Raw genomic sequence first — 24351 nt, 5'->3', positions numbered from 1 at the left:
TTAGACCCAAATTGCTTTCTCCTAACAAATGGTAACGTATAAGCTTTGCCTTTGTGGAAGTAAGGGATTACTTTACTACAACAGTTATTTGGCATCTGAATGTTGGCCCCTTGAGTGAAGGAACAGTCTTCACCTTGTTTTAGTCATCAATCTTCATTAAAAAACATTTTTTTAAATTCACACCAATCTGTTAATGATTCTCATAAAAGAATTAAGGGAAACAAATTTTTAAGGTTTACAATAAATGACTGGGTTCTACTTAATATACTTTCATGATGAGCTTCTTGCCTTTGGCTTTAATAGCCAGCACGACAGCTCGGAAAGAAGTTTCCACAGTAGGAATGTGGCATCAGTTCCACAGGTCGGTGTGCAACCCGAAAGTGTAGCAACATCCGGGACACCCCAAATATAGACACAATGTCAATCCCACAGTACAATGAATAAAACCCCAGTCATTCCACTTACGCTAGTCACGAGGGAGTGCTGGTAAAAAGTGGTCAGCACAAGTGAAATAGCCTGTGTTTACAACCGGTGAAAGCATTTGTTGAAACCTGACAGCCCAACAAGTAAATACAAACGGTCAAATTCATGCTGGAACAGTTAAAACACTGCTCAAAACGCAAACAGAGATGATTTGGGAAAGCAAAAAAAGAAAAAGTAGGGGCTTCCCTGGTGGCGCAGTGGTTGAGAGTCTGCCTGCCGATGCAGGGGATACGGGTTCGTGCCCCGGGCCGGGGAGGTCCCGCGTGCCGCGGAGCGGCTGGGCCCGTGAGCCGTGGCCGCTGGGCCTGCGCGTCTGGAGCCTGTGCTCCGCAATGGGAGAGGCCAGAACGGTGAGAAGCCCGTGTACCGAAAAAAAAAAAAAAAAAAAGGAAAAAAGAAAAAGTGAAGACAAGTAAGTGAGAAAAGAAGTGACACTGTTCACTTAAAATGGAGGCTTAAGAGCGCAGAGGCCGTGGGGACTCACCGGCTGAGGAGCGTCTGCAAGGCCCCGAGCAGAGGCGCCCTCAGCTCCTGCGACGCCTTCTCCCCGAGATGAGCCAAGCAGTCCTCTACGGAGCTGTCGGGGTTTGCGGGGCTGAACACGGGCGAAGTGTGGCGGTCGAAGCCTGTGCTGGCGAAGGCTGAAGATGACAGAAGGAAAACCCAAGTTAATGAGCAATGTCAGAAGCTGTGCTGTAAAAGCTCAGGGGGTTAAGATGCCAACTACTGGGAACTAGCTAATAGTTAGTTATAAGCCAGTTAAAAATGTCAGATAATCGTTATGGGATATTAATGTTTCCTTTAAAAGGCCTTCAATTTAGAGGTTTCTTTTTTTAAGGAAAGATTTTTATGAAAAAGCTTAGTTTCAAGAGAAGAAAAAGGCTAAACTGACATGGCAAAATACACAAACCAATTTGGTATATTACCGCAGACCCGTTCAGTCAAAGAATGATAAATGAGAGCAACTCCCAGCTCTATCACCCCTCTCTTAAGATTTGTTTTTACCTTTACAAATGTGGCTCTTCTTAAACCAGATTCTAATGTTATTCCACCTTAGAGGACCTCATGACTTTCGTTCCCTTTTAGAGTGAACGTCCAAACTCACAATCATGCACATGGATATGTTTTAAAAGTATACAAGCTGCCCACTCACACAGCCAGCTTCTCCTCTGCTTCCTCACTCCCTGTGTACAGACGCAGCCCTGCTCTAACTGCAGGAAGGAGAGGCCAGATCATCCCTGGTCCAGGGTACAAATGGGGTGCAGGGCATAGACCTCCAGGAAAGCAGGTGGCTTGTACCCACTCCCAAGGGTTATCAATAACCTCCATAAAGCATTTATTGCACTAATGCAAAGCTTGCTCCTAGAAGGCTGCAAATTTCACTAGAGTTAAATATGTATTTCTTCAAGAAAGATATACATGGCTACAAAGTTCACAGATGCTGCACGGTCTGAGCAAGCCTGAGAACGCCCACTCTGACGCTAAGTCTCGGGGAATAAGGTTCGATGAGGAAGTGCACATAAGCCTTCGTTGCCATTTTCTTTTCTGCCTTTTGCCCATTTTGCCATGCAGTACTGCTATCAGAAATGGGCAAGGATTAAAACAGAATTATAATATTAATCATTTAAAAATGTCAGTAAAGGAAAATAAAAGAGAACATTAACATTAGGTTTTGTTAATGTTCAACAGGGAGCTGATTTATAAACATGATTTCTATTTTTTCTTGTTAAAAATTACTGGGCAGGGAATTCTTTGGCAGTCCAGTGGTTAGGACTTGGCACTTTGACTGCTGAGGGCCCGGGTTTGAGCCCTGGTCGGGAACTAAGATCCAGCAAGCCACGTGGCATGGCCAAAAAAAAAAAGAAAAAAAAAAGAAAAAAAAAAATAAAAATAAAAAAATAAAAATTACTGGGCAATACACATCTACACAAAAACTTGTACATGAATAGTCACAGCATCATTATACGTAATAGCCAAAAAGTGGAATCCACCTAAACAGCCATCAGCTGATGGACGTGCTGAATCTACATACAATGGGAAGTACCGATCTGTGCCACCACGTGGAGGACCCCTGAAAACACTATGCTAAGTGAAAGAGCCAGTCACAAAACACCACCCAGCGTATGATTCCATTTACGTGTAGACCCATAACAGGCAAATGCATGGAGACAGAGAGCAGATGGATTGGGGATGGAGACAGGGGGCTGCTGGGACTAGAAGTGAGAAGTTACTGTCAACGTATACAGTGTTTCTTTTGGCGGTGTTAAAAATGTTATCACTGCCACCACCATCTATAGCACATGAAAAATGAAAGCACCATGCTTATTCTCCCTTTAGTGCTATTAATATAAAGGTATCAATCACACTGAACGGAAAGTAGTACCTTAACATGACTGTTTCGTCCATTACTTAACACCAGAAAAGGTTCCATCTACTCTGTTGGGTATAGTTTAGAAACTTATAAACAGATTCCCCCAGGAAAGAAAGAGGTACTTTCTAGTTTCACCCCTATAATCCTAGACCCACGAAGCTGTGTAATGTTGTGAACACGCCACTGTAAAAAAATAAAACCAAAAAAAAAAAAACACCACACCAAACAACCCGCTAATTAACTAGGAAAATAAGGATAAAGAGACCTTCACAAATTTCTTTGTCCAGGGATTTTAGCTCTTCTTCAATTTCAGTTTTAACTTTTAATAAAACTTCTTGATCCAGAGATTGTGAAGCTATATCCTGTTGAACCCCTGAAACCAATAAGAAAGGTTACTAGTGAAAGAGGGGGAAAGAAAACATTAGAATATGGGTAGGATTTTAAGCATTAAGTCAGAAAATACAAAATCAAAGTTCATGATCTTGACTAGGGGCTAGGAGATAACGTAAAGATGAGGAAGGTGAGGCCTGGGCAGGTTGTCCCACGACTATGGAGGAGCTGTGACTGGAATTCAGGCCAGTGTGAGTACAGAGCCACTGATGCAGCCTGTGTCTTCCTCATCATCTGGCTGGGCTGCTAGGAAGGAAACAGTTCAGAAACAGTTTTGACATAACAGGAAAGGAAACCTAAAAGGCTGTCTAGATCAGTGATAATGTCTCCTGAAAATGACATTCACGGCCCCTTACCTTCACATCTTCATGCAAACTGCAGCTCAAGAGAGAAGGCCCATTATCATCAAAAGATTTATATCCTCCAAATTAAGAAAACCATGAATATACCAAAAGTATGGGGCACAAGCTATTCTCATGCAGTAAAAGGAAAAGTAAGGTCCTGGTCTGTAGCACAGAATGGAGAACAAAGAGGAAGACTCCAAAGGAGAAAAATAAACCAGATGCTGAACAATTTACTCGTTTTTCCTGCCCCAGATATTTGGGGCAGAGTGTCATCATTTCATCTGAAACCCTGAATCCAACTATGATACTTCACTCCTCCCATTCAGAATATATTTATTTTATATATTCCCAGTACTTTTACAGTTGTTTGTATCACTGCCAAGTTTTATAAGCAGAGGTTTTAGGCTTTAATATGCTTTCATCCTTTGCAAACAAAAAATTCTGAATTCAAAGATGAGCTTACTAATTTAATTTAGGTCAAGAAACTTATAGCATCTGTAGGTCTTTAAAATTCATTCGAAAAATAAAAGGTTAATAAACATTTCTATATCGCACAGATTATCTGATTAGATTTCAACTTTCAAAGTTGACAAAAATAATTTTCCTTCAGGCTACATAAAACACTTTCCTTCCGAGCTGAGACTAACTAAAATAAAACTCAGACCCTCAAAAGGTTTTTTTGTGGAAAATATAAAATTCCTTAGGTATTTCTAGTTGAAATGCAACAGAAAGGATCCCCTCAATGTCATGGTTAATATATATTTTATTTAATGACATTTCATTTAACATTTCTGCCTATATATATATATCTTAGTTGAAACTATATACATAAAAATTTTAAAACATTACCTAAAACAATATGCTACTAAATAACCAGTGGGTCACTGAAGAAATCGAAACGGAAATTAAAAAATACCTGTGGACAAACGGAGACAGAAACACAAGAATCCCAAATCCATGGGACGCAGCAAAAGCAGTTCTAAGAGGGCAGCTTGTAACAACACAAGCCTACCTCAGGAAACAAGAAAAATCTCAAATAACCAACCTAACCTTACACCTAAAAGCACTACAAAAAGAAGAACAAATGAAGCGCAAAGTTAGAAGAAAAGAAATCATAAAGATCAGAGCAGAAATAAATGAAACAGAGGCTAAACTCAGAAAAGATCAATGAAACTAAGAGCTGGTTATTTGAAAAGATAAACAAAATTGATAAACCTTTAGCCAGACTCATGAAGAAAAAAAGAGAGGACCCAAGTAAAATAAAAAGTGAAAGAGGAGAAGGTACAATCCACACCACAGAAACACAAAGGATCATAAGAAACTACTATAAACAACTGTACACCAATGAAATGGACAACCTAGAAGAAATGGATAAATTCCTTGAAACATGCTATCTCCCAAGACTGAATCAGGAAGAAAAAGAAAATATGAATAAACCCATTGCCAGTAATAAAATTGAATCAGTAATTAAAAACCTCTCCCAGGGCTTCCCTGGTGGCGCATTGGTTGAGAGTCCGCCTGCCAATGCAGGGGACACAGGTTTGAGCTGTGGTCTGGGAAGTTCCCACATGCCGCGGAGCCACTAAGCCCGTGCGCCACAACTACTGAGCCCGCGACGTGCCACAACTACTAAAGCCTGTGTGCCTAGAGCCCGTGCTCCGCATCAAGAGAAGCCACCGTAATGATAAGCCCGCGCACCGCAACGAAGAGTAGCCCCTGTTCGCTGCAACTAGAGAAAGCCCACACGCAGTAACAAAGACCCAATGCAGCCAAAAATAAATAATTAAAAAAAAAAAAAAAAAAAAAAAAGAATCTGCCTTCCAATGAAGGGGACAAGGGTTTGATCCCTGGTCAGGGAACTAAGATCCCGCATGACACCAGGCAACTAAGCCCAAGTGCCACAATTACAGAGAAGCCCATGAACTGCAAAGAAAGATCCCGCATGCTGCAACTAAGACCTGACACAGTCAAAAATAAATTTTAAAAAAACACACAATCTTACGCAAAATTTGAAGACAAAACGTATCCTATGAATAAGGTAATCTTTGTAAATTCTCATAAAGCATAAACATCTATCTTTACATATAGGCTTTGTTTTTCCAATTTTTTTTACTGTGGTAAAATACATCTAACAAAATTTACCATCTTAACCATTTTTAAGTGTACAGTTCAGTAGTATTAAATACATTCATGATGTTGTGCTACCATCCATCTCCAGAACTCTTCATTTTGTAAAACTGAAGCTCTAGACCCACTACACAGTAACTGTCCATTACCTCTTCTCTTCAGCCCTTGGCAAACACCATTCTACTTCTCTCTCAATTCTGACTACTCTAAGCACTTTATGCAAGTGGAATCATACAACATTTGTCTTTCAGGGACTGGCTTATTTCACTTCCAAACTTGTAATAAATCTCAAGTACTGCTTATAATTAGAACAGATTTTCCTTTTAAAAGTAATCTGTAGTTTAGACGGCTCTACAACTTCACCGATTAATATCATTACACTAGGTAAAGTGACTTCCAGAATATATGTAACATTATTAAAACAAGGCAAACACAGACTGGGAAATTATTTAGGGTCAATCTTATTTCTTTCCCTGAAATTCTCTCTCTCCATCTGGCTTCCTGGAAGGCGTCTCAGTAAAGGGGAAGGTAAGCTTTGAGGCCAAGCATTCCAGCTCATTACACATGACTTTAGGCAACGAAAATAATCTTCCTGAACCTCTCCTCTTACGTAAACAGGAAAATAATACCTACCACAAAGAGAAGCTGTCAAGGCAGTGAGATAAATTAGTTAAGCTCCAGCACATTAAAAATGCTCAAAAGATAGTGGCTCCCACCCACCAATCCTTTTGACTCTCTAAAATGGGTTGTTACCATTGCACAGTGATCTTTCCCCAAACCTCGTCCCTGTGAACAGAATCAGCTTATCATAGATTTCTAATCAATGATGTTTATACAGAATCTGCTTTCAGTACTCTAACAGTCTGGACCAGCAGAAACAACCTTCTGACAGTTTAGATAATGCCAAGTGACATAAAGTGTCTGTTATAACACCAACAGTTACTCTCACTCTTCAATAGCTGCAAGAGAGAATGGCTTAATATCAATTGATCTAAAACTAAAATACAGAAACTTCCCTGGTGGTCCAGTGGTTAACAATCGTCTTGCAATGCAGGGGACACCGGTTCGATCCCTGGTCGGGGAACTAAGATCCCACATGCCGCAGGGCAACTAAGCCCACATGCTGCAACTACTGAGTCCACGTACCACAACTAGAGAGAAGCCCGCGCACCACAACAAGGAGCCTGCATGCTGCAACTAAGACCCGATGCAACCAATAAATAAATATTAAAAAAATAAAACTAAAAAATATATTTTTCCTGCACACATGTCCAACAGAGTTTCATTAATTTATATTAAAAAACACAGAAGGAAAGTTAATCTTTTAAATATAAGGGTATATTTCACAATAAATTCATCTGGGAAGTTTTACCAGGAAGCTACAGTCCTGAGTACCAGAAGGTCCCTGGTTTTCCAAATTTCCAGCAGATGTGACTGCCTCAAAGAGACTTGCCTTCAAACTTTTTCCAGGCTCAAATAATCTCTGGCGTGCTCAACAATGGAAGAATTTTGATCAGTCACTGCCATGAGCTACAGTGAACACAGTACTTTTAAGACAAACCCTTCTCTTACCTACCTGATCCTCCTTCACATGCACTTCCACAGCAGAAGCAGGGTGACCACCATGCTGAAGAGCTTGGGTTAGCCTTTTAAGTTCTGCAAAAACATCTCAAACTCAACATCGGCCAGCTTGCTTCTGACCTGTCCTTAATCAGAAACACAGAGCTCCTGAATATTTCAGACTCTTTCCAGGGAATACAGCCTGCTGGATGAACCTTTTTATAAGGCTTCCTGACAAGAGAAGTAGTCCCTCCATTCCTTGCATTCTAGATTTTATACTCAAATTAAGCTGGATCATCAGAAAAATCCCCAGATAATATTACCTATTTGTTATAACTGAGCTGCACTTTGGTGCCATTTCCTTAGCTTTTATCCACAATTACATTAAGAAAGTGTCTTGAAATGTAATACAGTATTTGATATTGACATTTTCCACTGCATTTCTCTGTGCCTTATGTAATAAAGCTCTAAGTGAAAAAACAATTCTCTTAAAGAATAACATTCCCCTTTAAAGACAATAGTATAGCTTCTGGTTATGGGAAAAAAATCCTGGGAACTAAACGCAGTAGTCCCCTGTGTGGTTTCAGTTACCCGCAATCAGCCACGGTTGGAAAATACTGAATAGTAAATTCTAGAAATAAAATTCATTACTTTTATATTACACACCGTTCTGATTAGTGTCGTGAAATCTGGTGGGGTCCCGCTCCATCCCACCTGAGACCTGAAACATACCCAGCATATCCAGACTGTATACACTACCCGCCCATTATTATAGGAAAACACCAGTACACACAGGGTTTGGTACTAACCGGCACCGTTTCAGGCATCCCCTGAGAATCTTGGACCATATTCCCCATGGAGAAGGACCTACTGTATACCTTCACTTATTTTTGGCTTTGCCTCAGAACCAAATTCACTGCTCAATGCTAGGATTACTGTATAGGACCCTATAGACTACATACCTATGATCTATTATTCCCACTATGGAAATGTAGAGTCTTCCTATTCTGACTTGATTGGAATTTATTTATTTATTCCCATTATGTATTAATTATAAGGCACATTAAATGATATATGGTAAGAAATTTTTAAAAATTAATTCCTCTTCCCACCCAGTATGAACTCACTGCCAATTTCTTCACTAACAAAAAAGACATTTTTACCTAACCTGGACTGCTCTTCCTTTTCCTGATTATTTAATTCTGTCCACCCTGCAAGGACCAATTTTTTAAAATTAATTAATTATTTATTTATGGCTGTGGTTGGGTCTTTGTCACTGCGCAGGGGCTTTCTCTAGTTGTGGCAAGTGGGGGCTTCTCTTTGTTGCGGAGCACGGGCTCTAGGCATGCGGGCTCGGTAGTTGTGTTTCGCGGGCTCTAGAACGCAGGCTCAGTAGTTGTGGCGCACGGGATTAGTTGCTCTGTGGCACGTGGGATCTTCCCGAACCAGGGTTCAAACCCATATACCCTGCATTGGCAGGCGGATTCCCAACCACTGAACCACCAGGGAAGTCCCAATTTTTTTTGGCTTCGCCAGGCGGCTTGCAGGATCTTAGTTCCCCTCCCAGGGATTGAACCCAGGCCCTCGGCAGTGAAAGTGCCGAGTCCTAACCACTGGACTGCCAGAGAATTCCCTGTAAGGAGCAATTTAAGTCTCTCTACTTTTCCACAGTAACTTCACTGACTACTTATGTATCACTGATGTTTGAACATGTATATCATTTAATCTGTGCCACATACTTTAACACTTAAATATATACTGTCTTATATACCATTCAGTGATATTATAGTTTATTATCATTAATCTGACCTGATTACAAACTACAAAATATTTGAGGTAGTCCCTTTGTCCTAGACTTGGGTCAAGTAAGGACTAAAAAAGTACACGAATACTTGAGAGCAATAGCTATCACTGTCACTGCGATGAAGACTCAAAGCGTTACGATGTATAACACAACAACTCTGCTGGAAAGAAAGGACACAAGAAAAAGACAAAAAAATAAAAGTTATAAGTAGATTCAGAGGAATTTAAAAAAGTTATCAGTGTATTCTGAGGCTACCTCAAATGACAAAAGTTAAAAGAAATAAAGAAAATGAGTAGTCATTTTATGTAAGAGAGTAAGAATACAGAACAACTACCTACACAGGACAGTAACGAGAACATTTATTTATGGTGATGGATTGTGATGGAGAACACTGAGGAGGAGGAATGGAAAGAATAAGACCTCAACCACCATCTCCAAGCTTATGAGAGTTTTCAGAAATGACTTGCCCAAGCTCAAATAAACTATACAGAAACAAGATTAGAAAGTAGATATTCTGGTAAGTAAAATTATTACTGAATTCAAAAACATACAATTACAATTTTTGAAGTACAATGAATGAAAAATAAGGAATATATGAATGTTTTATCTGCCATCTGCCCCTTTCAGGAAAATCTGCACACCTAAGACACATACACACCCTCATACCCATCACAGCACCACCAATACCAACACCAGGCCGCAAAGTAAATGACAGGAATGTCTTGGTTACCGCATGCCTCATCCTGCCCGATTAAAGAAAAGCAGCTGATTAAAGGCGTACCTATTCTCATGAGACTAATGTGATGCTAATTACACACGACAAGTTGTCGTACTTGATAATAAGCCATGTGGAAAACCTAAACCAGAAAAAGTCTACTGCTGTCAGGATACAAAAGGCTATTTCTTTAATAACCAATGACACAGACAGATTCACTGCTTTTCACCCAACCAGCCCCCACCCCACCCTGATTTTCAAAAGCACAGAGCTATGCACTAGCACCAATGCAGCATAAATCCTGCACTATAAACCCAGAAAATATCTCAGAGATAAACAGACTTTAGTACACTAAAGCCCACCCAGCTCCGTGTCAGAGGAAGGGTCAGGTGAGTCAGCAATCATACTCCAGCCCTGACATGCACTCAAAATGAGTATCAGACCAACAAGCTTAGAAGAGCTCTATGTACGGCCTAGACCTTCCAGAGCAAATGCTTTCTAAATCTATGGCTCCCCAAACTGGGGCACAGTAAAATTACTGAGAGAATATTAAATAATAATGAAGCGATAATTAAAGATACAGATTCCCAGGACCCAGTATGGAGCATCTGGTTCAGTAGGTCTGGGGCAGGGCTCCATAGTCTTTGTTTTAATAAGTGTTCAGGCAATTAGACTTGACAAATACTGCTCTTGACAACCCAAACAATTATAACCAAATAATTATAATCAAATTATAATCAAACATCTACTGAATAGTACGGACAACATAGTTCAATTATTCATTCAATAGAAAAAACAAATACTCCAAATGATACCATACTGGACGAGTAAGAAACCAGATTTTTAAGAAACAAATTCTGGACTTCCCCAGTGGTGCAGTGATTGGGAGTCTGCTTGCCAATGCAGGGGACACGGGTTTGAGCCCTAGTCTGGAAAGATCCCACATACCACAGAGCAACTAAGCCTGCATGCCACAACTACTGAGCCCGCATGCTGCAACTGCTGAAGCCCACGTGCCCAGAGCCCACGCTCCACAACAAGAGAAGCCACCGCAATGAGAAGCCCGTGCACCGCAACGAAGAGTAGCCCCTGCTCGCCACAACTAGAGAAAGCTCACGCACAGCAACAAAGACCCAACACAGCTAAAAAAGAAAAAAAAAAAAAAAAAAAAAAAAGAAACAACGGAATTCCAAAATAGTCAATCATAACAGTAGTTTTCAGGCTCCAGTGTTACCACATCCCCAGCTATCCTGCAGATTAGGGGAGAGATTTGAGGAAGGACGGATCTAAAGAGAAGAATGCAAAGAAAATCCAACGAGCACCCACTCAAACTCTGGGTTCATAGTAGTCAGGATCAAACATCTCCTGTTCCTGATAGAAAGAATGTAAAACAATTAAACAGTACACATCTCTGAAAATAATGAATTGTGAACCACTATTGGGATCGGGTTATGAGAACCTGTCTTGAAAAGTTGATTTGAGATGGTGATACTCCCCAAAGTGATCTACAGATTCAATGTAATCCCTATCAAAACTTCCAACTGCAGGGCTTCCCTGGTGGCACAACGGTTAAAAATCCGCCTGCCGATGCAGGGGACACAGGTTCGAGCCCTGGTCCAGGAAGATCCCACATGTCGCAGAGCAGCTAAGCCCGTGCGCCACAGCTACTGAGCCTGAACTCTAGAGCCCACGAGCCACAACTACTGAAGCCCATGCACCCTAGAGTCCGTGCTCCACAAGAGAAGCCACCGCAATGAGAAGCCCGTGCACCGCAGCAAAAGTAGCCCCCGCTCACTGCAACTACAGAAAGCCGCACACAGTAATGAAGAACCAACGCAGCCAAAAATAAATCAAATAAATTTATTTTAAATAAAAAAAGGATGTTCAACATCATTAGCTACTAGGGAAATGCATATTAAAACCACAATGAGGTGCCACTGCACACCACCAGTATAGCTATAATAACAAACATGGACAATAGCAAGTTTGGCAAAGGTGAAGAGAAACTGGAACCCTCATACACTGCTGGCGGGAATGGTACAGCCACTTTAGAAGACAGCTTGGTAGTTTCTTACAAAGCTAAACATACTCTTACCATACAGTCTAGCAATCATGTTCCTCGATATTGCCCAAATGAGCTGAAAACTTCTATCTACATAAAAACCTGCACATGAATGTTTATAACAGCTTTATATATAATTGCCAAAACTTGGAAGTAACCAAGATGTTCTTCAATAGGAGAATGGATAAAAAAACTATGGTACATCCACACAATGATATATTATTCAGCAATAAAAAGAAATGAGCAACCACAGTGAGATCCCACTTCACACCCGTTAGGATGACTGTTACAAAAAGAGAAGGAAACAACAAGCACTGGTGAGGGTGTGGAGTAACTGGAACCCCCGTGCATTGCTGACTGGAATGTAAAATGATGCAGCTACTGTGGGAAAAAAGGATGGCACGTCCTCAAAAAAATTAAACATAGAATGACCCACCAATTCTACACCTGGGTATATGCCCAAAAGAATTGAAAGCAGAGACTCAGACAGATTATTTGTACAGAAATGTTTATGACAGCATTGTTCACAATAGTTGACAGGTAGAAATAATCCAATATCCATCAGTAGACAAACAGATAAACAAAATGTGCTTATGCATACAATGTAGTATGATTCAGCATTAAGAAGGAGTAAAATTCTGAAACAGGCTACAACATGGATGAACCTTAAAGACATTATACTAAGCAAAATAAGCCAGACACAAAAGAATAAATATTGTGCGATTCCACTCAAATGAGATTCACAGAGACAGAAAGCAGAATAGTGTTTGCCTAGGGAGGGAGAGGAGGGGAGAATAGGGAGTTAGTGCCTAACGGCTGAACGAATAACAAGCCAGCATCACGACATGTATTTGACAGTCACATCACTAATTAACAGACATGAACTTCCTCTCCTTCCTAACCTAAGAAATGTCTCACTAAACCCCCATTAATGACTACAACATCAAGGTGCTCTGTATTAAAAGATGCAAAGTTGAACATAACAAGTTACCATCTGGCATCATATATGCAAGTCAACAGGACTTCCACTAGTCAGAATATATAATCTTGAACATATTCAACAAACTAACACAGTCTGGAAGAGCTGACAACTTCTGGAAAAGTTCAGAGTTAACTATTTATGGAAAAGTACATACCCAGCACATGACTCACTTAGGAAAAAATGAAAGCCATTTAACGTGACAGAAATCTGGAGTCATGAATAGGGTCACATCCTTTAGCCTCTTCTTTTCACACCTATTGCTTCATGAATTTGAAACCAAACCCTAACCACATTGCACCAATGCGTGCTACAACAGGCCCTATTTATAACAGCATGGCATAGAAGGGAGTTCTATATCACATTTTAGATAACAAATCGGACAGCAAAGCAGCAAAGACAGCAAGTAGAACCTAATTTTTCCTTCTAAGAAGTTAGCATACACATTTGTATTTATGTATTGACATAATACTCTGTACTTAGGCTTAAGGAAACAATACAAGGGTAACAACCAAATTTCAAAAACAAAACAAAAACGTCAAAGCAGGTAAACTCCTCAGATCCTACAATGTTCAGGTAGAAAAAAATTCTATGCTCAAGCAGGGGGGGAAAAGTATATCAACACAGGCTTATGTAATTGCTTAAGGTCCTCACAAACTTAATAACCACAGGGGTTGAAAAGACCTGGTTTTTTGTGAGCATGAAGTCTGTTACAGTTAAGAAATATCATAAATAAGTGGAATTTGGGTAGATGGGGAAGTACTTTATGTATTAGGGTGACCAACTCACCCAGTTTGCCCAGGATTCCCAGTTTTACTCACTCCTGGGCAAACTGGACAGCTGGTCACCCTGATGTGTAAATATGGGAGATATGTTAATTAGGACAGGGTAGTCTATGCTACAGTGATAAATAAAGCCAGCAATTTCAGCAACTTAACCCAAAGGTCCATCTCTCCCTTGTGCTCCATATCTAACCCGGGAAATTGGAGGCAAGGAAACTGTGTCATGCAGTCACTCAGCAACCCTGCCTGATGGTGGTCCTGCCCTACTACAACTATGCCCTTAGGAACGTACATCCCCCTTAAATCCACAAGGCAAGGGAAAAAGAACGGGGAGGAGGCATACTGGCTCTTAAATGTCACAGCCTACAAGTGCCACAAACCCCATGCACTCACATTTCACTGGCTAGGACTAGTCGTATGGCCCTGCCTAAATGCAGTTTCCCAGGGGCCCGGGAAGGAGACCAGAACAGACAGGGGAAGCAGCAGGAACCACTACCAGAGAAGTCTACTATTCTAGAGCAGCTCAGCTCAAGGGGAAAAATACAGATAGGAATAAGCATAGCTCGTTTACAGTCCAAGGCAATGACAGACATGAGACACAACAGGTAATAGGATCAGGAAAACCAGCGGAAGTCTCTTTTGTAGAACAGCCTGAGGGAAAAGGGAGGAACTGTGGGTTCTCCATGTAAGAGGCAATGTGAGGAAGCTCAGTCTGCTTGTAGCATGCAAAACACATGACGGAGAAAACATGAAATGAGAAAGATCAGTAGACATTTGCAATACTTTGAGGCAGGACCTGAAGGATAATGGGAGAATCATCACAAAATTGAAACAGCTGATAACAGTTGACAAATAGGGAAGGAAGCAGAGATAAGAGTTAAAGGATGACCCCTGTGTTTCAAGCCTGGATAGCAGGTGGTACCCTTAACAAATCACTGTAAGAACAGAGGCTAGCTTAGAGAGGAAGATAAAAAACTGAGTTCTAGACCTGTGTGTCTAATAATATTACAGCCACTAGCCACATGCAGCTTTTTAAGTTTAAATAAAAATTAAATAAAATTAGGGCTTCCCTGGTGGCGCAGTGGTTAAGAATCCGCCTGCCAATGCAGGGGACACGGGTTCAAGCCCTGGTCTGGGAAGATCCCACGTGCCACTGAGCAACGCTAAGCCTGTGCACCACAACTACTGAGCCTGCACTCTAGAGCCCGTGCTCCACAACAAGCGAAGCCAGCACAATGAGAAGCCTGCGCACCGCATCGAAGAGTAGTCCCCACTCTCTACAACTAGAGAAAGCCCACGCGCAGCAACGAAGACCCAACACAGCCACTAAGTAAAATTTTTTTAAAAATTAAAAATTCCGTTTCTCAGTTGCACTAGTCATATTTCAAGCATTCACATGTGACTTGCGATTGTAATACTGAAAAGAGCAGATACAGAACATTTTCATCACTGCATAAAGTTCTATTAAATAGTGTTTTTCTAGACGTATCAGGCTATAACTAGCAGGGGAAGGTTTTAGAAACGTAAATGAAGCTAGAACTGGAAAGAAAATCTGCAGGCTGACAGATTGCCTTCTACCAGCAAACACTGGTGAACCACCTAAATACCGTACAGTAGGAGACTGTAGATATCTATTTATTGATGTGGACAGATATTCAAGTCTATTGTTAATTTTTTTAATGTTACAAAATGGCATGTACATGATCTCAGTTTTGTAAACCATAAATTTAAGTTTATATGTATCTATAAAAATGGGAAAATGTTAATATTTCATCATTTCAGTTACTGGATTATAGGATTTTTTCTTTTACTTTTTTACCTTTCTAAATACTTTCAAATACATATATATAACTTATACAATTAAAAAGAATTATTTTAGTAAAAAAAGAAATATGATCAAAGGAAACGGATTTGGGCTTAATATAAAAAAAGAACAGGGGGGGCTTCCCTGGTGGCGCAGTGGTTGAGAGTCCGCCTGCCGATGCAGGGGACGCGGGTTCGTGCCCCGGTCTGGGAGGATCCCACGTGCCGTGGAGCGGCTGGGCCCGTGAGCCATGGCCGCTGAGCCTGCGCGTCCGGAGCCTGTGCTCCGCAACGGGAGAGGCCACGACAGTGAGAGGCCCGCGTACAGCAAAAAAAAAAAAAAGAACAGGGACTTCCCTGGTGGTGCAGTGGTTAAGAACCCGCCTGCCAATGCAGGGGACACGGGTTCGATCCCTGGTCCAGGAAGATCCCACATGCCACGGAGCAACTAAGCCTGTGTGCCACAACTACTGACTCCACGTGTCACAACTACTGATGCCCGCGTGCCTAGAGCCCGCACTCCGCGACAAGAGAAGCCACCGCAATGAGACGCCTGCGCACCGCAACCAAGAGTAGCCCCCGCTTGCTTCAACCAGAGAAAGCCCGTGCAGAGCAACGAAGACCCAACGCAGCGAAAAATAAAAAAACAAAAACACAGCATTTAGTTTTGTGCATAAATAGACTGAGCTCCTCAATAATAATGAGAAAAACAATGTTCCTTCTGCACTGTCGTTGGGGGTTAGCAAATTAGGGCCCACCAGCCAAACCTGCCCCCTACATATTTTTACACAGCCCACAAACTAAGAATGGTTTTTACGTCTTTACATGCCTGAAAAAAAGGCAAGATTAGTACTTCGTGACATGTAAAAATCACAGGAAATTCCGTGCCCGAAAATAAAGCATAACTGAGCCACGCTCACCCAGCCGTGCATTCCCCACGCTGCTCCAGCGACAGTGGAGACGAGCCACCCACAAAGCCCGCGCAGCAGGGACACGGCAGGGACACAAGGGCACTGTCACGCCCCCAGCCTCACTACACGTGTGCACGAGCACATGCCAACACAAGAACAGAGCTGGACTTGGGACATCGCGCTCCTCAGACACAGGGGAGCACAGATCATCCTGTCACCACACGAGACGGCACAGTCCTGGGTGGCCTGACTGTGCGAAGGAGCACGATGTGCGCCACTGCTGCCAGGCTGAAGGCGCTCATCACCGGATTCCCAACTCTGGACAGTCCATCAGAAAAATCAGAAAATTTTAAATGGAACATCTCATCACAAATTTCCTGGTGAAATAAGCAACGAAAACGAGGCCACAACCAAAGTTCCTAAGGGGCTCCACTGTTAGCCAAGGAAGGAAATTGTGTTTGACTGCAGCAGCTGAAGAAACGTGTCCAGAAAAAACAAAAGTTGAATACTATTCGTCTTTTTTTTTTTTTTTGCGGTACGCGGGCCTCTCACTGTTGCGGAGCACAGGCTCCGGACGCGCAAGCTCAGCCGCTCCGCGGCATGTGGGATCCTCCCAGACCGGGGCACGAACCCGTGTCCCCTGCATCAGCAGGCAGGCTCTCAACCACTGCGCCACCAGGGAAGCCCTACTATTCGTCTTTTGAAGAGAACAGCTGCTCCGTGAGTTCAGGACACTGAGAACAACATCAACAATTAACTGAACTACAAGGCGACGACTCTGAGGGGCCTTCCTCGGCCCCGACAGATGCCTGAGGCTCAGCGGTCACCTGTTCTAGGGGCAGCGCCGCGCCGGAACCGACTCAAGAGCCGCCACAGCCTGCAGAGAGCAACCACGCACGGGACGCCCGCAAAGAAGCCGTGGAGACGCGGATTCACCACACCCCAGAGCGGAACCCGCCAAGCTGTGTTCCTGATAGTGGCAAAACTGTGTGGAGCAGAAAAAGACGCATTTACGAGGACTGAAAATGCAAAAGGTATTTAACAGCTATGCTCATTCACTGCATTCCTCAGTAGGGACTCTGGAAAATATTTAAATCCATCCTGTATAATGAACCAGGAGTTTCTACAGTGAACTTCACTCGCTGTCATGGACTTAATCATTAGCTTCATGAATTTTGGTCAGAAGTCTAAGCTGGATATCCTGACATACCCTATCACACAGCAGTTCAATGTCTAAAGAGTGGCAGCATTTCACTGCAATTTTTTGAGCTCAAAAGTGACACCAAAGTTTTTCTGAGGAAGAAGAACCACCCTCAACCACTATTATCAAATGATGAGTAGCTTTGGAAACTAGCTTTCACTGCAGACTTGAAAATGTTTCTTAATGAACTAAAGCTAAAATCACAAGGCCTGCTGTTTGCCAACCCTGCCCTGAACAATGTCCCTAAGAGTCAATGGCACCCCCTTGGACTGAGAAGGCCGTCTTACCCAGGGACACACTGACTCCTGGGTCCACTGTTCCCTGGTGTGGGAGTTCATGTCACACAGGTAACAACCAGGAACCTATCCTTATCTTTAGCTACCACAGCCCATGAGACGGCAGCCCTAGGAGATCAGCAGGTTAGTCTAAATGCCCTTGTGTGGAGTACAAGAGACTGGTCTTGGCCTACATCCTGGAGGAACAGGGAGGAGGACGTGTGGCTACCAATACCTCCTGCTGAGTTGGATTATTACTACTGGTTAGGTGGAGCAATCCACACATGCTAAGGAAGAAAAATAAGTGATTATCTGAAAAAAAGTCCTGCTAGTCCCTGTGGGACTTACTCGCTTGGCTGCACCTGGGGTCCTGAGGTAGATGGCTGGGATCAACACTGCAGAATTATTCTCTCCATTATGCTCATTTGGGTTCTGTGGATGATAACCGTAATCAGGTGTTACATGAAACGAATGGATTTCACTGCATGTAATCTGAGGGGTGGATGGCTGGGAGCGGCAGCCTGCTGTGAGCCCCAGGCATCCCTGTATGGCCTGACTGCCCTCTGACCGAGCCCTCTCCACAGCTGGCAGTGAAGGCAATCAGGCAGCCCCACCGACCACGTGGCTGCTCCCTCCTCGGCAAAGGGCACTTGACCTGCTTACTGTCAGCTGCAGAAGGTGCTGAGCCTCAGGACTGGGCTCCTCAGCTGCACCACGACTCCTGCTTGAAAGGCCACCACGTGGGTTCATGGCATTGCCCTATGGTCCTTGAGGGCAGGGGAACCACTGCCGCCATAGTCACACTCCTGCTGTTTGCTGGGCTAGAGTATTAAACTGTCTGGCTCTAATCCACTGAGTCCTGATGTCTACTCTGGGCACCTACGGAATTAGGAGGTTGAAGTATAAAAACCACATATGTTTCATAAAATTAATTTCCAGAATCTTTCTCCCAAGCTGAAATATTGAAGACATAATCCCTGCCTCAGGGGACCCAACCATTTACGGAGTAAACACTATCAACACAGCTACTCAGCTGGACTCCCAGCAAGTCTATTATGATGGATGATCACTGAGTCTAAACACCTGAGTCTTAAAACAACAGAATCCAGCATTCTCAGAAGTTACAGTTAGTTCTTAAGACAATGTTTAGGGACTTCCCTGGTGGTCCAGTGGGTAAGACTATGCACTCCCAGTGCGGGGGGGGGGGGGGGGGGGGGGGCGCCCAGGTTCAACCCCTAGTCGGGGAACTAGATCCCGCATGCATGCCGCAACTAAGAAGCCAGCATGCTGCAACTAAAGAGCCCGCGTGCCGCAACTAAGACCTGGCACAGCCAAAAAAAAAAAAAAAAAAAAAAAAAACACAATGTAAAAACCTAAAAAGATGTGCTACATGGTATGACAACCTATAGGACACATATTTATTTTAAATGGCAAGCTCCTCATCTGATTCAGCAGTTTGACTCTAGACAATTTAGAAAAGTAAATAACTGGGGAATAGTAAAAAGCAACACATAGAACCTCTCTTAACTACCCTCCACAAGTGATGTGCTGAGTTACAAGACCCACTGTGGGCTGAGCACATGTGTACAGGGCGTGTGCCTACCAAGAATCAGTTATCGTTCTCCCAGCCTGTTTAGGAAAGTTATACTGGGAATACTGGGATTTCCCTAGCGGTCCAGTGCTTAGGACTCTGTGCTTCCACTGTAGGGCGCACGGGTTCGATCCCTGATTAGGGAACTAAGATCTCACAAGCTGCACAGCACGGCCAAAAAAAACCCATTATACTGGCCACTGAATTTCTGTAATTTATTTAAAATCACAGATATCATTGAAAGATGACATGCAAAGAGGCGTGATATTTCTATGAAAGCTAAATTAAATGTTTTGAGAAGTGGCTTTAAAAATACCACGTCAAATTGGGTGTGACAGAAACAACTAAAAGATTGGGGGGAATCATAAAAGTTTAGAACGACTCTTCACAGAAACTGCTTCACAAGTGTCTCTATGTTCTTGCTCCACTTTAAATAAGCATAAATTTAAAACTATAGGTAATAGATATGGAGGTACGGTTTATGGTAGAAAGATGACATGGACTTCCAATCAACAGACCCATATTCAACACCAAAACTGCTATGTACATTTATTAACATTTTAAGTTAGAATTTCTTATGATAAACTCTTTATTTAGGATAGCCTTTTGCCTTAACTTTTTCAATTAAATTCCTACCACCACTGTTAGTCACCTAGGTGGCCCGGTGGATAAGACTCTGAGCTCCCAATGCAGGGGTCCAGGTTCAATCCCTGATCAGTGAATTAGATCCCACAAGCCGCAACTAAAAGATCCCACACGCACAACTAAGATCATGTGTGCCACAACTAACACATGGCGCAGCCAAATAAATAAATAAATATTTTTAAAACATTTAAAAAAGGGGGTGGTGCTCTGTGGTAAACCAAAAACTGTACACAGCAGTGCTATTGATGTTTAAGATGACACAAACATGCAACAACGGAGATAAAATACACAAACATGCAAACATGTTTTAAGATAAAACAGTGAAAAAAATCGCAAATAACTGACTACAACTATTTGAAAGCCATGTGCATACTGATTAATATCAGAGGACAACAGAGAGTAAAATAGCTGCTGTGTGAGTTTGCTGAAATAATCAATATTTCATATCACATTTTCTTTTATGAGTTTGTTTGTTTTGCGGTACGGGGGCCTCTCACTGCTGTGGCCTCTCCCGTTGCGGAGCACAGGCTCCAGACACACAGGCCCAGCGGCCATGGCTCACGGGCCTAGCCGCTCCGCGGCATGTGGGATCCTCCCGGACCGGGGCACAAACCCGCGTCCCCTGCATCGGCAGGCGACTCTCAACCACAGCGCCACCAGGGAAGGTCCTTTTATGAGTTTTTAAAGCCATTTTGAAGTAATTTTGTTTAAACAGCAGCCTACCTCAGGGTACTTAAAATATGATTCGAAGTTTAAAAACAGAACACACCCACTAGTTACAATGTCAGCATTTCAATGAACTTTCTTAGGACATCTTTGGTCATCCCTCGTGCTAGAAGGGTACTGGAGCCCATCATTTCTCGATCTCAACATTACCCTTTTTTACAAATTTTATTTATTTTTAAACATCTTATTATTTTTTTAACATCTTTATCGGAGTATAATTGCTTTACAATGGTGTGTTAGTTTCTGCTTTATAACAAAGTGAATCAGCTATACATATACATATATCCCCATATCTCCTCCCTCTTGCGTCTCCCTCCCACCCTCCCTATTCCACCCCTCTAGGTGGTCACAAAGCACCGAGCTGATCTCCCTGTGCTATGTGGCTGCTTCCAACTAGCCATCCATTTTACATTTGGTAGTGTATATAAGTCAGCGCTACTCTCTCATTTCGTCCCAGCTTACCCTTCCCCCTCCCCATGTCCTCAAGTCCATTCTCTACGTCTATGTCTTTATTTCTGTCCTGCCCCTAGGTTCATCAGAACCCATGTTTTTTTTTTAAGATTCCATATATATGTGTTAGCATATGGTATTTGTTTTTCTCCTTCTGACTTACTTCACTCTGTATGACATACTCTAGGTCTATCCACCCCACTACAAATAACTCAATTTCGTTTCTTTTATGGCTGAGGAATATTCCATTGAACATATGTGCCACACCTTATCCATTCATCTGTCGATGGACACTTAGGTTGCTTCCATGTCCTGGCTATTGTAAATAGTGCTGCAGTGAACATTGGGGGGCGTGTGTCTTTTTGAATTATGGTTTTCTCTGGGTATATGCCCAGTAGTGGGATTGCTGGATCATATGGTAATTCTATTTTTAGTTTTTTAAGGAACCTCCATACTCTTCTCCCTAGTGGCTGTATCGATTTACATTCCCACCAACAGTGCAGGAGGGTTCCCTTTTCTCCACACCCTCTCCAGCATTTATTGTTTGTACATTTTTTGATGATGGTCATTCTGACCGGTGTGAAGTGATACCTCACTGTAGTTTTGATTTGCATTTCTCAAATGATTAGTGGTGTTGAGCATCTTTTCCTGTGTTTGTTGGCAATCTGTATGTCTTCTTTGGAGAAATGTCTATTTAGGTCTTCTGCCCATTTTTGGATTGGGTTGTTTGGTTTTTTGATATCAAGCTGCATGAGCTCCTTGTATATTCTGGAGATTAATCCTTTGTTACTTTGTTTGCAAATATTTTCTCCCATTCTGAGGGTTGTCTTTTTGCCTTGTTTATGCTTTCCTTTGCTGTGCCAAAGCCTTTAAGTTTCATTAGGTCCCCTTTGTTTATTTCCTTTTCTTTAGGAGGTGGGTCAAAAGGGATCTTGCTGTGATTTATGTCATAGAGTGTTCTGCCTGTTTTCCTCAAAGAGTTTTATAGTGTCTGGCCTTACATTTAGGTCTTTAATCCATTTTGAGTTTATTTTTGTGTATGGTGTTAGGGAACGTTCTAATTTCACTGTTTCACATGCAGCTGTCCAGTTTTCCAAGCACCACTTACTGAAGAGCTGTCTTTTCTCCACTGTATATCCTTGCCTCCTTTATCAAAGATAAGGTGACCATATGCGCATGGGTTTATCTCTGGGCTTTCTATCCTGTTCTATTGATCTATATTTCTGTTTTTGTGCCAGTACCATACTGTCTTGATTACTGTAGCTTTGTACTATAGTCTGAAGTCCAGGAGCCTGATTCCTCCAGCTCCGTTTTTCTTTCTCAAGATTGCTTTGGCTATTCAGAGTCTTTTCTGTTTCCAAATTGTGCAATATTTTTTCTAGTTCTGTGAAAAATGCCATTGGTAGTTTGATAGGGATTGCACTGAATCTGTAGACTGCTTTGGGCATTATAGTCATTTCCACAATGTTGATTATTCCAATCCAAGAACATGGTATATCTCTCCATCTGTTTGTATCATCTTTAATTTCTTTTAACAGTGCCTTATGGTTTTCTGCATACAAGTCTTTTGCCCCCTTAGGTAGGTTTATTCCTAGGTATTTTATTCTTTTTGTTGCAGTGGTAAATGGGAGTGTTTCCTTAATTTCTCTTTCAGATTTCATCATTAGTGTATAGGGATGCGAGAGATTTCTGTGCATTAATTTTGTACCCTGCTACTTTACCAAATTCATTGATTAGCTCTAGTAGTTTTCTGGTAGCATCTGTAGGATTCTCTATGTACAGTATCATATCATCTGCAGACAGCGACAGTGTTACTTGTTCTTTTCCGATTTGGATTCCTTTTTCTTTTTCTTCTCTGATTTCTGTGGCTAAAAGTTCCAAAACTACGTTAAATAATAGTGGTGAGAGTGGGCAACCTTGGCAACCTTGTCTTGTTCCTGATCTTAAGAGGAAATGGTTTCAGTTTTTCACCACTGAGAACGATGTTGGCTGTGAGTGTGTCATATATGGCCTTTATTATGTTGAGGTAGGTTCCCTCTATGCCTACTTTCTGGAGAGTTTTTTATCATAACTGGGTGTTGAATTTTGTCAAAAGCTTTTTCTGCATCTTTTTCTGATCATATGGTTTTTATCCTTCAATTTGTTAATATGGTGTATCCCACTGATTGATTTGCATATACTGAAAAATCCTTGCATTCCTGGGATAAACCCCACTTGATCATGGTGTATGATCCTTTTAATGTGCTATTGGATTCTGTTTGCTAGTATTTTGTTGAGGACTTTTGCATTTATGTTCATCAGATTCTGGCCTGTAGTTTTTTTTGTGACATCTTTGTCTGGTTTTGATATCAGGGTGATGGTGGCCTTGTAAAATGAGTTTGGGAGTGTTCCTCCATCTGTTATATTTAGGAAGAGTTTGATAAGGATAGGTGTTAGCTCTTCTCTGAATGTTTGATAGAATTCACCTGTGAAGCCATCTGGTCCTGGGCTTTTCTTTCTTTTTCTTTTTTCTTTTCTTTTTTTTTTTTGTGGTACGCGGGCCGCTCCCATTGCGGAGCACAGGCTCTGAACACACAGGCTCAGCAGCCATGGCTCACAGGCCCAGCCGCTCCGCAGCATGTGGGATCTTCCTGGACCGGGGAACGAACCCACGTCCCCTGCATCGGCAGGCAGACTCTCAACCACTGCGCCACCAGGGAAGCCCCTGGGCTTTTTGATGGAAGATTTTTAATCACAGTTGCAATTTCAGTGCTTGTGATTCATCTGTTTATATTTTCTATTTCTTCCTGGTTCAGTCTCAAAGTTTGTGCTTTTCTAAGAACTTGTCCACTTCTGCCAGGTTGCCCATTTTATTGGAATATAGTAGCTTGTAGTAATCTCTCATGATCCTTTGTATTTCTGCAGTGTCAGTTGTTACTTCTCCTTTTTCATTTCTAATTCTGTTGACTTGAGTCTTCTCCCTTTGTTTCTTGATGAGTCTGGCTAATGGTTTATCAATTTTGTTTATCTTCTCAAAGAACAAACTTTTAGTTTTATTGCTCTTTGCTACTGTTTCCTTCATTTCTTTTTCATTTATTTATGATCTGCTTTTTATGCTTTCTTTCCTTTTGCTAACTTTTTTGTTGTTCTTCT

At 42.0% G+C, this 24351-nt stretch overlaps 1 protein-coding gene across 3 annotated transcripts in view; it reads right to left on the bottom strand.

Moving 5' to 3' along the window:
- BCL2L13 (BCL2 like 13) overlaps positions 1-24351 on the bottom strand; it is a 65913-nt gene that overhangs the window by 25580 nt on the left and 15982 nt on the right. For 2 of the 3 annotated variants that reach the window (XM_032646831.1, XM_032646829.1), the window contains exons 3-4: positions 3120-3227; positions 968-1124 (exon numbers count right to left, since the gene is read on the bottom strand). In XM_032646831.1, coding sequence (XP_032502722.1) covers positions 968-1124; positions 3120-3227 — 265 coding nt within the window. The remainder of the gene's footprint in view (positions 1-967; positions 1125-3119; positions 3228-24351) is intronic. The other variant, XM_032646830.1, reaches the window with a different exon arrangement.

This window comes from Phocoena sinus, chromosome 10, assembly GCF_008692025.1.
Source record: "Phocoena sinus isolate mPhoSin1 chromosome 10, mPhoSin1.pri, whole genome shotgun sequence".
In the NCBI taxonomy this organism is placed as follows: Eukaryota; Metazoa; Chordata; class Mammalia; order Artiodactyla; family Phocoenidae; genus Phocoena; species Phocoena sinus.
The sequence above is the reverse complement of the archived record's forward strand: the minus strand, read 5'-3'. Positions and strand labels throughout refer to the sequence as shown.